Below are 14,480 nucleotides of genomic sequence, written 5' to 3'. Positions count from 1 at the left end.
CATGAACTGGAAGCTGTCTGAGGACAAACGTCGGCTCCCTCGGCCAATAAAGCAAGATCAGCACCGCAACCCCAGAGTCGGTCACGACTGGACCTAATGGTCAGGGGTCCCTTTACCTTTACCTTACAGAGTGGAAGAAAACATTCAGAACTGGGAATGTGACAGCACTAATGCAAGGGGGTGGTTTTGAGGCACCCCCCCTTTTTACTGGAGCTTGCATTTCTTTTGAGGAATATACCATATTGGTGCCAATGGGAGATACCCCTCTTGCGCAAAATGGATGGGATTTTCCTGAGGGTGATAGTACAGGAGGAATGGGTCAATCCCCCCCCCCATGCCTGCCACAATCCCAATAAATATCACGTCTCCCAGCTGATGCCATTTGCGTTTTTTGTAAAGACTTGCATAATAAATACAAAGACTGGTGTTTCAGCATCACATTTAATTTGGCCCTTGCAGGAGGTGCCCTGAGTCCACTTTCACAACTGATGGACAGCAGGTGTGCATACCAGCAAACTGAATGTCAGCTTCCATGTTCAACAGAGATAAAATGTTAGTTCCCAGGTGGAAATGGACTCTGTCTCCCTGCTTCTCTCTGGTCCTCCCCAGTTCTTGGTTGTGTAACTGTTTGAGAAAACTTGGCAGACGCAGAGGCCCAAGACTTTTCTATTATACAAAACACTTCCCCACCCCTATATCCTATTTTTTTAAAAAAGAGGAGGCAAGAAGAATAGGACTGCCATATTCTGACAGAGGAGGCACCTCCCCAAACTCTTGTGTTGCTTCTGTACCTTTAAGAGCATGGGTAGGCAACCTAAGGTGCGAGGGCTGGATCTGACCCAATCGCCTTCTCAATCCGGCCCGCAGACAGTCTGGGAATCAGCGTGTTTTTTTTGTTTTGTTTTTATAAATTTTTATTGGGTTTTCACATTTTATAAAGACAAACAACACATATGACTTCCCCCCACCCCCCCACATACATCCCACTTCCCCTGTTTAAATCAGCAAGTTCTTATTTCCCTCTTTAAACTTATTCTCCTTATTCTCCAATTTAATTCTCCGTATTAGGCCCAATATTATTATCCTATTCTCTTATATGCAATAAATCCTTTTTCTAAGATCAATCGAAATTTTTATACCATAAATTCCCCTTTTTTATATTGAACTATGAGTCAAATTTACAATAACCAAAAGTTCTAAAATTTTTAAGAATCTGTTTTCCCCTCCCTCCCTGCCCGGGTATCTGTCCCTTCCCAAATAACTCCTCTCATTAAACTCCTAGCCAGGATTCCTTACATCCACCGCTCTTAAGTCCTTTTCAGTCTCTCTCAGGCTTTTCTGCCAATAGTCCTCTTTGCTGGTCTTCAGGTCTCGAAGGGTGTCTGTCACGATTGCTTCGTCTTCTCCCAATTCAAACCTCATTAAGGAAACTTGTTGCCAGGACTCTACCAAAAATCCCCCAAGCTCCAAATAATCAAGGCCAGAAAAGAGGAGGAAGTCCCAGTTATGTTTCTTTATTCCTTTAAATTTCAAAATTCCATGGTTTCCGGGGACTTCTTCCTTAACTTTTCTCCTCAGTTTCGTCTGTTCAAGTTTTGTAATCCAAAGGGTTTCTTTGTTTCTTGGCAGCATAGATTTCTGTTCAAGATTTTTTGTCCACACTTTCCCTCCTCCGACTTCCTTTTCCACCAACTCCAAGGATATCCTTTCTGGTTCGACTGCGGGGACTTTCAAAAACAAGTCTTTAGTTCCTTCAACAGGATTGCTTATTTTAGAACTCAAGGACGTAAGTTGTTTATCCATTTCCATGGTCTGCTCTTGCAAGATTCCCACGAGAAAGAAAGCTCTCTCTATTTCTGCTAATAATTTTCCTTCTGCAGCCATTGTAATGTCACTAGTTTCCCCTAGGGGGGTTGCCATTGTTCAAAGTTCTACGCCAACACTCCTTTTACCTGTTGTTTATTTACTTTGTTTCAAGTCACATCTACTTATATGTAACACCTTTAAACCAAAGAGATACAATTTTATCCTTTATTCAGCTGTCTGACAGCTCAGTTGACAGCTGTCAAACTCCAATTCCTTCAGGCTAGGTTGATGCAGGACGCTCCCAGGTCCAGGGGGGGGGGTCACAAAAGTTTCCAAAATTCGCCTCTTCCCTCCAGCACAACTTAAAAAAAAAATAAAAGCTTATTCTCAAAAATTAATGGAATCTCTTATCAGTCTCAATAGACACAAGATCTTTTTTTCCGATCTTAGGTTTTTGCTCCTTGCTTCCAATTGCCTGTATGAAGGGGGGGTGTGGACTTCCCTTTAGCACATCCCCCCCGATCACCCAATTAAAAAAAAAAATTTTTTTTAAAGTCCAAATTTCCTTCTACTCACGGGGGTGTTTGTTTCCAGTCCAAATTTCAGGTAGAAAGTTGACGTTCTCCGGTGAATGGCTTGCGGCTTCACTCCACTGAGATAGCGGTTTACTCTCAGCACCACGCCACCCCCCGTACCTTCTCCGCAGCCTTTAAAAAGGCTCTTCGACTGTCGGGGGGGCGCTTAAGGTGCCCGCTGAGTCACCAAGTCCGCAGGTATCAACACCTGCGGTTTCTGAGGGTCCCCGCGTCGCCGGCGCGGCAAGACCCGTCCTCAGTGGAGCCGATTCCCTCCGGAGCTCGGAGGGAATCCGCCATTACACCGATCACGTCAACCCGGAAGTCGGAATCAGCGTGTTTTTACATGAGTAGAATGTGTCCTTTTATTTAAAATGCATCTCTGGGATATTTGTGGGGCCTGCCTGGTGTTTTTACAGGAGTAGAATGTGTGCTTTTATTTAAAATGCATCTCTGGGTTATTTGTGGGGCATAGGAATTCGTTCTTTTTTCTTCTTCTTCAAAATATAGTCCTGCTCCCCACAAGGTCTGAGGGACAGTGGACCGGCCCCCTGCTGAAAAAGTTTGCTGACCCCTGTTTAAGAGCATTCCCCTAAACAGAAACGAAATAGCTAAGCTTATTCAGCAGCTGGAATGTCACTAGAGCCAGTTCCTTTTTCATTGACATCTTTGGGCTGGGCTGCTGTTAAAGAGAGGGGAGTAGAGCCAGCTGAAAAGTTGGCAACTACATTATGTGGATATTTAAGAGGCACCCAGTTCCTTAAGCATTAGCTATTGAGATAATATTTGACAAACCAAACCTACCCACCCTGCAAACGGCTTATCCCTGCAGTATTTCCTATTTGATACTATCTATTTTATGGATGAACTAATAGATACAACTGATGAAGGCCAGAATAAATGATGAATTAATGAATTGCTAAACTGATAATAATATACTGATTGAATATCTAGGCTGATGAATTGATTAATTTATTATTTGAATACAAATGATCTGTTTTTATAGGGAATAAATAAATAAGAGTTAAGTTGTAAGAAAGTGAGGTTTCTCCTTTAGAAGTAAACAACTTTGGCAAATTTCCTAGATTTCCTAAGCATTATCTATTGAGATAATATTGGACAAACCAAACCTACCCATCCTGCAAGAGGTTTATCCTAGCAGTAGCAGCACTAGTTAATAATTCCAAATGTTCCCCAGATGACGTCCACAACTGGACAGAGATTTCATTCCAGGAATAGGCAGGGATATGTTTTGGGGTGGGGTGGGAGGTTGGATCAATGAGAATGGAAAGGAACAGAGGTCATTTGTGTGTATTGCAGACTTGGAGGAAGGATGGAGGGGGACTTCACTGGGAAAGACGTTTACAGGAAGCATTTTGCTCCAAAAGATTATTTAAAAATGTACTATTCCTTCAGCAAGGAAGACGGCTCTCAAGAAGATTTTCTCCTAAATTTTTATCTGCAAAAATTCCACAAAACTTTCACCGTGGGTGAGTACCCTTTCTGGCACTGGTGGGCTGGCTGAGCTTTGTCAATTTGTCATTCATGATGGAGAGAATGCTTCCAAATTAATATTCTTTGTTTTACAAGCGTGTCCACCTTTTGCAAAATTTGCAGAGGTCATCCCTTTCCCACAAGAATCATGGTGGGAGGCAGCAGTGGGATCAACCACCCTTTAGCCCTGGAGCATTTGTTGTTGGGGCCAAGGACAGTGAGCCAGTGGGTCACTTCTCAGACCAATTAGTTATTTCACTGGGCAAGTGGCCAAGAGGGCTCACTGCCCCTTTGCTAGGTCCCCAAGCTGCTATTCAGCCGGGTCAAGAATTTTGTTTTGATCCAAACAATCACTTCCTTGATCACATTTTCCACAGCCAGCTGGAATAGTTCAATTCATAGAGTGGCTGCATGTCCAGCTTTGCAAAGGACAGCCCTCACATGAAGGAGTGCCAGAGGAATGATCCTCTCTCTGGACATCCTCTGTCCCGTTCAGTTTTTCCTTAAAGATGCAAAAGCCTAAGAAAAGAGAGCAGGAGGATTGCCTTGAAATTGCCCACCAGTGCTGAGCTTCTAGACAGCAGACTGAGCTAGTCATCCGGCCATAGCAGTCCCACTGCGAGGAAATGGACTGTGATTCTGTTCAAATGATAGTATAATGATTTCCAAAAAAAAAAGAAATGAGGAAGAAAAGCATGTAGCATTTTTTTAAAAACAAACCAGCTTAATCTAAGCATGCATAAAAATCCATGTGTTGGTAAAGATGCATTCTATTTGGGGAAATTGCTTGGAAAACATGCATGAAATGGACGCACGTTGCTCAACCTTCTGCATGAGAAGCTGCCCTAACAAATCCCAATTGTTCTTTTGCGTCTGATCACTGTTGGCCATTGCTGGGCAACCTGTAACCTCCATGGTTGTGCACTCCTCTCAGCCAGCATGGCCAATAGGCAGGGGCGATGGAAATTGCCAGCCAGTAACATCTGGAAGGCAAAGGTTTCTCCTTCCAGGGAAAACTGTATTGGCCACTGAACCTAAAAGGTGTGACATTAGATGTTTTGCATGAATATGTGTATGGCAAGCAAGTTCATATCAGAGCAGTCATTCCAGCTTGCAGTAGGATATTCCGCAGCACCAGAAAAACTACAATTGTCTTCCTGCCCACAGCATAACTGTTGGGTTGGAGGAGTACCCTTTTGGAGTATACATTGTCTCCTTTGAGCCTGTAAGCTCCCTGTTGCATTCTATAATGCCCCATGCACAGTGGTGGTTAAATATATTAATTAATATTGTTAATGAGGAGGAAGAGGATATTTTAGTGCATACAGTTGGACATATAGGCATACCAAGCTTGTGTTATTATCTAGGAACTTTGCATCATAGAAGAGCATGCATCTTATGATTCAGACCCCATGAGCAAATAAGTCTCCTGACACTTCAATTTGTCACCCTGTGCAAAAGATGCCATCATCATCCCAGTGAGGGCGGACAAAATGTGGCCAAGATGAGGAATCGTGCGGGTGTGTGGGTGTGGGTGTAACAGTAACCTCATTATCGTTTTCAAATGCAGATGGCTTTAAAGGAGACACTCTGATTGATATTGGAAGCGGACCCACTATCTACCAATTTCTCTCTTCCTGCGGGTCCTTCCGAGAGATCATTGCCACAGATTACACTGACCAGAACAGGGAGGAGATTAAGAGGTGGTTGAAGAAGGACCCAGATGCTTTTGATTGGAGCCAGGCTCTGAAATATGTGTGTGAGCTGGAGGGAGACAGGTACTGGGCTTTTACCTTCCATTCATTAATAAACTCATGGAACCCTACAGTTTGAAAGTACTTCAATCTAGTGCAACCTCTTGCCAATGCTGGGAACTCTCTTTTGCAGCATCCTTGATAGATTTGGACATTTCAGCTATAGTTTCTCCACAAGTTTATACTAAGTAACAACATTTAAAGAGGGGCACAGCACAACATTCCGGTTTCTGATCAGAGTGACCATTCAGGGACCTACACTTGGGAATACTACAGAAAGGGAGGTATTTGTGTATTGCTTTAAATAGCTTGTCCTAACAAACACATAATCTCCATGCATCTGATGAACTGGACTTACTTTCTTAAATCTCTTAGGCTGCAACAATAACCTAGCAGTAAGCGCTGCTAAATTCAATAGGATTTATTTCAGAGTAGGCCTGATTAGGATTGTGTTAAAGGTGCTGCAAGAATCTTCTGCCGCTGTTTTTAGAATGCATATTCCTTATAACAGAAATATGGCCACGACCTAGGATGGGACCAGAATGTGGTTGCTAGCCTGTACACACCCATCCTCATTTCACCTCTAAACAAGGTTGGCAGGTTTCATACTGCTGCAAAAGCCTGCCAAGCCAATTTGACCAGTGCAAAAAAATTAAGGCGCGTTCTGTCCACCAGCAGCAGCAAAGCACTTTTCACACCCCTTCTAGTTTCGTAATCCACTTTCAGCAACTGGGGAAGTGGTAGCTGAATATTTTAATAAAGAAGTTGCTTTATTTCACATGCTCCTGCAGGGGGACGAGGTTGCTGACTTGCCAGAAAAGGAGGTTTGCATGCTCACTGTTTCTGCTCTTTCCCACCTTTGCTCTTCCCCAGGGAGAAATGGGTACAAAAGGGAGAGAAGGTTCGAAGCACCATCCAGCGAGTGCTGAAATGTGACGTGACCCAAGTCAACCCTTTGGCTCCGCTGGTGGTGGCCCAAGCTAGCTGTGTGACTTCCGCATTTTGCCTGGACTCTGCCTGCAAAGACGTGACTGCCTACTGTGCCGCCTTGAGGAACGTTGGCTCCCTTGTAAAGCCCGGGGGGCACCTTGTGCTCCTGGTAGCTCTCGGAGGAAGCTTCTACATGGTTGGCCAGCACCCGTTTTTCTGCCTTTACCTTGAGAAGGAAACTGTAGACAGAGCAGTGACAGAGGCAGGCTTTGATATCTTATGGTCTGAAGGGGCCAAAAATAGCTATTCACCAATACATAGTGATTGTAAGACTGCCTATTTCCTGGTTGCCCAGAAACATATCAAGGTGTAGGTACTTGTGGGAAATGACAGGAGGCCAAAGGAAAGTATTAATCAATGTCTAGACATAGCCCACACATGCAGGTCAGTGTGAGTGAGGGCAGCTATATAGATTAGATATAGATATATATATAGATATAGATCTACACACAGAGAGAGACTCAGACATACACACTCCAACATTTTTCCAGTGGAAATAAGGATGTTCTAAGGAAAAGTGGTGCAGTGGTACCTCGGTTTTTGAACATCTTGGAAGCCAGATGTTTCAGTTTTTGAACGCTGAAAACCTGGATATAAATGCTTCCATTTTCAAATGTGCCTCAGAAGCTTCTGCTGCGGGTTTTTTTCAATTTTCTCCACTGAATTCGCAGACCCCCCTCCCCCTTTGCACCTTTGTTTTCGAATGTTTCAGAAGTCTAATGGTCTTCCGGAATGGATTATGTTCGAAAACCAAGATACTGCTGTACTTTCCAGTATCAAATCAGAAGCCAGGGGGGCTTCTGTAAATCCAGGACTGTCCCTGGAAAATAGGCATACAGAGTCTCTCTCTCTCTCTCTCTCTCTCTCTCTCTCTCACACACACACACACACACACACACACATAACCTTGGGAATTCCGCTACCTGATCACCACATAGGCTTACCTCTCATCACACAGTCATCCAAACTACAGCTGAAGAACTTAAGAAGAGCCCTGCAGGATCAGGTCAATGGCCCATGTAGTCCAGCATCCAGTTCTCACTGTGGCCCCCCTGATCCCTCGGGAAAACCCTCAAGCAGCAGCTGAGTATCCTACGCTGGTTGGGAGTGGATCTTCTTTGTTATGTTCACAGCTTTGCAAATTCTAATGTGAAATTCTTGGCAGTAGGCATTATTTTTATATCCTGCAGCAATATGCATAATAATGAGCTATTGCAGTACTTGCAGAATTACTATCTGGAATATTTATTATTATTATTATTATTATTATTATTATTATTATTATTATTATTACCCCGCCCATCTAGCTGAGTTTCCTCAGCCACTCTGGGCAGCTCCCAATAGAATATTAAAAACAATACATGGAATTGGTTCATTCTGGCATGTAAGGAATGCTATATAATCACTTCTTTTCTTTTGTCAAATGTATATAGTATGTTTTCTGTAATTCTGAACGTTGTCAATCATATGTAATATGACCAAATTTATGAATAAAAAAAAATCAAAACCCAGACAAGGGAGCATTTTCCGACGATGGTTATGTTTACCATTTAGGCAAGCTGTATTTTTTTAAAACAAAAAATAATAATTTCAAGACCATGAGAATTCAGTTGTCAAGCATTGCTGACAACAAGGACACGATTAGTCAGATGATGAGCGTGATGATAAACCCACCTTTCCCCCACAGCTCCCAGGGCAGGTTAAAACAATTAAAACACAATATTAAAAACAACTTACAGAAATGAGGTATGTTGTAAAAATATCTTAGGTGTCAGTAGCCGGGGTGAAGAGGTGTATCTTCAGTTGGTTTTTAATGTTGAACAAACCCTTTGGGTCTTTATCTGGAGGGGGACATTTTCATTCTAAGCACCTGATCCCCTCATACACAATCTTTCAGAGGCTGCAATCCAGTAGCAGGTAGGGGGGGGATGAGCTTTGAGCTGGCTCCTCTCCCCCTCGATCCAACTTGGAACTCAAACTTTTGTCACAGCTGGAGTTCTTCAAGTTTTCTTTAAGAAGTCAGCATGACAATTCAACATGGGACTGCAGGTGTCAGGGGCTGGTCTGGATCAGAAGATTGGGGAATGCAACCACAGGGAGATTAGCTCCTAACAGAAGAGGAGGGGAAATATTTGCCCCTTCCCGCTTCTGCTTCCAGACACAGAAGCTGCACAGTTGAGAGAGGAGCTACCCAGCTATGAGATAGTAGCTAAGCAACTGCAAGAGAGGGAGCAGCTGGGTGATACATCAATCGAGAGTGGGGGGGGGAACCCTCTCCCTCCCCCTGAACTTGGAGGTCTGAGCATGTCAGAGAACAAAGGAGACTCGGGGGTAGGGACTTCCCGGTGGCGTGCTTCTTGCTGCGGAAGTGGGGAGGAGTCAGAGTAACCAACTGATATTCTTGTGGAGGGTTGCCTGTTTGTGCTTGTAACACAATGCTGTAATTGTGCTGGTAACCCGAGAAACGCGGTCCAGGTCCGGTCCCGAATCCAAGGGTTCCACGAAGAGTCAGTCCAACAGGGCCAAGGCAGGAAACCAGGCAAGGTCAGGCACCGGGTCTCAGGCAGGTTCTAGCAAACAACCTGGGGTGGGTCCGACAGCCTTTTATCTTTGTCGGGGTAACAGCCGGTCCTGATCCCCCAGTGACTCATCTCCCTGTCTCGCCCGAAGGCGAGTACTCAGGTCTCTCCTTCTCTCTCTCCTTCTCTCAGACCTTAGTCTCTGAGATTGGGAGATGTCGGTGGGTTACTAGACCCAGAGGTCGCCTCAGCCTCTCCTGACCCAGCTGGTAGTGGAGCAGCTGCACGTGGTTGCCCAGCAAAGGACAATGAGGTAATCCCCACATCTGGAGCCAGGGCAGGCTCAGGCCCCTGACTCGGCCCAGCTGGTCCTTGTTGCAGGGGAACCTGTGCAGACTGGGACTCTTTGGAATCAGGCCCCAGACTAGGTTCAGATGCCGCCTGAGGCAAAGGATCCAGTGCGGACTGAGACTGAGCCCAAGTCCCAGGCCATCACAGTAATGAAAGGACTCTAAATCTACCAAATGCTTGTTAATTCTTATTGGTGAGCTACCAGAAGGGAGAGGGGAACTCCTGTACTTGACAGAAGGTTACAAAATTCGTAAGGCATGGCAGAGATCTGGGCATTAGCTAAGATGTTGCAGCCCTTCACATAGATTGATATCCAAAAGGTTGGGAATGGGCAAGCAGGCAAGCAGAAACATCTCCACAGAGGTTGGGAGTGCAAGGTTTGTTTTTGCCTGCACTATTGCTTCCACGTCCATGGAGATGGAGTCAACAGGGTTGGCTCACCATTGGACTTATCTCTGGATGCCTCCCTGGAAGTGATTAGCTCTTTGCTGGTGTGGGGAGGGAAGCAGCTGAGACGGAGCTGTGGGTGGAGATATTACACTTGGGGTATCTGGTGGCACAAGTGTGGGCCATTCTCCTGACAACCCACTCGGCCCCTACTGGGGATCCAGATCTCCATCTCCCAAGCTCCAGGGGCTCTCCACTGGAACAGATTGCTCTTGGGATCACAGACTCCCAGCTCCACAGCCTGACAGGACCTTTCCCCAGCTCTCTGATCCCACTCCTCCCTGTCACCCAATGCCTCATACACTCCACAACATCTCCATGAAACTTATCACAGGCATGGCCAGTGGCGAAAAAGCAGGCTGGACTACAGCTGTGACTTCTGCATTTGTACCATGGGCTATGTTCCAAGTCTGAGGTTTCTACACATCAAAGGCAGTTTTAGGCCAAGGTGAATGGTTCCATCACGCTGGGCGCCAAGCCTAGGGGGCGCCGCAGGGCATCACAACTAAGACGTAGCCGTAAAGCATTGAGCAGAACAGAAGGCAAGGGGGTGCTGAAATCTGGCCTTGCGCAGGGTGCCGCTGAAATTTGAAAGACCAAGGTCCTCTCCTGTAAACACATGCCCAGGGTGCCGCTGAAATTTGAAAGACCGAGGTCCTCTCCTGTAAACACATGCCCCATCTCTATCCAGGCAACCGAAAAAGCATTATCAAAACTCAAGGGCACATTCGAGCCAAGCATTCAAGGGTGTGTGTGGAGAAAGGCCAGAAAGGGTGTTGTGTGCCCTGAACAGGCTCCCAAGGGCCAGCTAGAAATATATGGTTCACATTCTGCCGTTGGGCCCGAAGGTTCTGCAGAGATAAACCCTGAGCTAACCAAAGTCCTCTGTGATCCATGCTGAACTGAGCTGTTGAACCACCATCCCTTCTGCCTCTAAGTAAAACTGGCAAGAAATGTGTTTGTTTCTTCCCCTCTCTGGTTCAGATTATAGAAAGCAAAACGTAGCCAATTGTTGAGTCACTTTTTCCAGAACCAGATTGTTTTTCAACTGTAACAGAGTTTTCATCTGCTTAGCAGGTTCTTGTATTCCCAGATGGAACCAGGCATAAAGTTTAGCAGAGATATCGATCAGACTAATTAATTTACAATCCCAGCCTTCCTTTTTAATCATCTACCTTTTAAATCATCTGCTCTCCCATTCTGGAAGGGGGAAACCCGTTTTGATTAATTACTGCAAAGAGCTTTTGCCAGGATATGGATTTTGCCCTACTCTTGTGGTTCTTGAGCGCAAGTCACATCACTAAACTGATGTGACTTGCGCTCAAAGGGCCATTCCAACTTTGTTAGCATACTTGTGCCAACTGCAGCAACAACTGCATGCATAGAGTGGACCGGTGTGCCCCTCTCAAAGCAAACGAAGGCCGGTGTTAGATCTCTGCACTCTCTTTCTCTCTCTGCTACCTACCCACCAGCTGCAGCAGTAGTCACATGTAATCCCTCCAGTGTTGGGCCCTATTCAGCCATGTCTACACCAAAAGGAGATGATTTAAAGTATTGTTGTGCACACCTCAGTCTCCAAGCGATGAGATTCAAGGACTTCCAGGGCTGCCCAAGGGTTTTGTTTCCTTGGAATGAAGGGCAGTGCAGACTGTGGTGTCTTTAGGATGTATGGTTTTAGTTACGCATATATACAACCTGAGCCTAGGATTGAAGGGCTCACAGCACTAACACTCTAGCACAGAGGTTTTCAACCTTTTTGAGTCCACAGCTCTTTTAACCAACTACATTCTTTCTGCAACTCCCCTGTGGGGCTCAGGAGCCCAGTTATGTCACCCCTTGCCTGCAGATCTGGCAGCCTCTCACCTTTGCGGGATTTGACATCTTTCCGCAGGGCCTGCAAGACGGAGTTCTGGGCCCATTCTGACCCCCTTCTTTCCATGAAACCCTGTATGTAAGTGGCCCCCTTGGCCCTTTCTATCAGCCCACATGGGACCAGCATGGGTGACTGGGCCTGGCAACTATTTAATATTCCTGCCTTCATGGCTGTGATTCATGGGTTGGCCACTTAATTATATTTTGATTTTACTGTGATTTTGAGCTATGTTTTAATCAGTTGTTTGATTTTGTGTTTTTAATGTACAGTGGTACCTCGGTTTAAGTACTTAATTCGTTCCAGAGGTCCGTTCTTAACCTGAAACTGTTCTTAACCTGAAGCACCACTTTAGCTAATGGGGCCTCCAGCTGCTGCCGTGCCGCCGGAGCACAATTTCTGTTCTCATCCTGAAGCAAAGTTCTTAACCCGAGGTAATATTTATGGGTTAGTGGAGTCTGTAAGCTGAAGCATATGTAACCCGAGGTACCACTGTACCATATATTTGGTGTTAGCCTCCCTGACCTTGAGGGCGGGGTATAGATAAATTATTATTATTATTATTATTATTATTATTATTATTAAAACACCCTTCCTTGTGTAGTGTTCCCTCAGTCTCCTCTCCCCTCCCCTCTCCTACCCCAGTTTGGTGTAGTGGTTAAGAGTGGTAGACTCGTAATCTGGTGAACTGGGTTCGCTTCCCCGCTCCTCCACATGCAGCTGCTGGGTGACCTTGGGCTAGTCACACTTCTCTGAAGTCTCTCAGCCCCACTCACCTCATAGAGTGTTTGTTGTGGGGGAGGAAGGGTGTGATGGCCTGGGATTCCAATTCAGAGGCTAAACCAGAGGAATCCCAGCCTGCACAGGAGTCCCCGCCTCCACGGCTGGCTGAACTGGGGCAAGGCCTAGATTCTGAGGAGCCTGCACCTGTGTCAGATCCTCAGGAGCAGCCACCAGGTAAAACCATTCTGGCTCCAGAGGTGCTTGAGGACTCAGTGTCTACAGGTGAGCCTCCCCCGGGGCCCAGTAACCCTTCGGCCTCTCCTGAACTGCAGAGGCTTAGGGCAGAGAGGCGAAGGGAACTGGTTTCTCCCAGAAGGAGTGCTCGCCTTAAGGCCAGGAGAGGCGGGGCTCCTGGGGGCCGGGACCGCCCCTGGCCTTAGAGAAGATAAAGGTCAGTCAGCCCAGTCCCAGGTTGCGGGAGCAACGTTGTTGTGGAGTACCTGCTCTTACCCGGATCTAGACCTGAACTTCCAGTGTTCCTGTTCCTCGCCCGGCTTCCTGCTTCTGACCTTCCAGCGTTCCTGTTCCCGCCCGGCTCCCTGTTTCGGACCTTCCAGTGTTCCTGTTTCCTGCCCGGCTTCCTGCTTCGGACCTTCCAGCGTTCCTGTTCCCCGCCCGGCTTTCTGCTTCTGATCTTCAAGTGTTCCTGACCCCGCCCGGCTCCCTGTTTCGGACCTCGCCTCTCACCTTGTGAACTTCTACCAGGCTAGTGCCTCAGGACTGAACTTTGGCTACGGTAACAGTACCTCTCCCCCCCCCCCCGGGGCCAGAACAAAGGGAAAGGAGAATGTTAGCCTCTTTGAGGCTCCTTCGGGAAGTGATAAAGCAGGATATCAAATCCAAGCTCTTCTCCTCCTCCTTGGCAGTCCTCCAGGCAGCTGCTGCTGCCGTCCCTGGTGTATGAGCTGCCCCCCCCCACACACACACACATACTGCAAAGAGAGATGCCTTCCAGAGGCACCATTCATCTGTGGAACTTATAGCCAGGGCTGCTGCAATAAACAGTTGTGCAAGCCTTTGGGAGACAGAGAAACAAAAGGGCATCAGAGCAAGGAGGGGAGGAAAGAGGGACAGAGGCCAGTGTCGCCCACGGTACCCCTGACCATCATTCAAGGCACCCAGGGTGCCACAGCACACTGGTTGAAAGCCACTGCTCTAGCAGATCTTGCCTCCCCCATTAGATTCCCAGGGAGATCCCCAAGCCACAACTCTAGGTCCAGCACAAAGCAAGACAAACCTCTCTTCTTCCAGCTTTCAGCCTGAGGCAAAAGTCTCTTTCGTTCACACATATTGCCCCCCCCCCCTTGGCCTATTGTTCTCCCTCCTAGAATGATGTGATATCCAGCCAGAAAAGATGGGGGAAAGGCCTATTCCTTTGTCTCCACGGCAACAGGGTACTCTTTGGTCATGTGAATGGAAGTACTTAACTGGCCAGCTAAAGCCAATATCTTACAAAGAAGCTGGCCTGACCACACCCATAACAGTATTTTGGTCTCCGCAGCTAGACCTCCCCAACTATGTGCACAAAATGGCAACTCGTGTGTGTGTTGTAATACTGACCAGCAGGTGAAGAATACAATCAACGTGACCGAATCAAGTGTAGGAGATTAACTTTATAGGCACGTGGCAGTGCATGGCTTGGGAAGAAATGACACTTCACATACAGAGGTGCACTTGAAATCTTGTTTCCCATCATCAGCCTTAAAACTTACATCTGGGCAACAATAAAAATGTGTTGCCAAACAAACTGAGAAGCCACAGCATTCCTTCCCAGAAGTTGAGCAAGGATTGCCCAAGAGAGTGCCAAAGTTGTGAGATGATAAAACTTACAGTACGCTGCAGAGGAAATGGTGTTTTAGAGATCCCGAATGAGTTGGTTCTAATATGCAAA

At 46.4% G+C, this 14,480-nt stretch overlaps 1 protein-coding gene and 2 long non-coding RNA genes across 3 annotated transcripts in view; 2 read left to right on the top strand and 1 right to left on the bottom strand.

Annotated features, from left to right (window-relative positions):
* The window catches only part of LOC309357748, a 241,424-nt gene that overhangs the window by 100,678 nt on the left and 126,266 nt on the right, over window positions 1-14,480 (bottom strand). The gene's annotated exons all lie outside the window — the stretch shown is intronic.
* LOC309357658 (nicotinamide N-methyltransferase-like) lies at window positions 3,691-7,587 on the top strand. Its single transcript, XM_081890024.1, has 3 exons — window positions 3,691-3,871; window positions 5,446-5,653; window positions 6,503-7,587. Exons 1-3 carry the CDS (start codon window positions 3,715-3,717, stop codon window positions 6,930-6,932), a joined length of 795 nt encoding a protein of 264 aa, XP_081746150.1. The 5' UTR covers window positions 3,691-3,714; the 3' UTR covers window positions 6,933-7,587.
* LOC309357733 lies at window positions 9,927-10,940 on the top strand. Its single transcript, XR_014163210.1, has 2 exons — window positions 9,927-10,537; window positions 10,591-10,940. It is a non-coding gene; the product is annotated as an uncharacterized lncRNA (long non-coding RNA).

This window comes from Podarcis melisellensis (genome assembly GCF_964234715.1).
Source record: "Podarcis melisellensis genome assembly, chromosome: 15".
Taxonomy (NCBI): domain Eukaryota; kingdom Metazoa; phylum Chordata; class Lepidosauria; order Squamata; family Lacertidae; genus Podarcis; species Podarcis melisellensis.
Note: the sequence above shows the minus strand (reverse complement) of the source record. Positions and strands in the feature narration are given on the sequence as shown.

Coding starts and splice junctions, on each gene's coding strand:
- LOC309357658 (XM_081890024.1), top strand. CDS start 3,715: ATGGAGGGGGACTTCACTGGGAAAGACGTTTACAGGAAGCATTTTGCT. Junction 3,872..5,445: donor CCACAAAACTTTCACCGTGG/GTGAGTACCCTT, acceptor TTTCAAATGCAG/ATGGCTTTAAAGGAGACACT. Junction 5,654..6,502: donor TGTGAGCTGGAGGGAGACAG/GTACTGGGCTTT, acceptor GCTCTTCCCCAG/GGAGAAATGGGTACAAAAGG.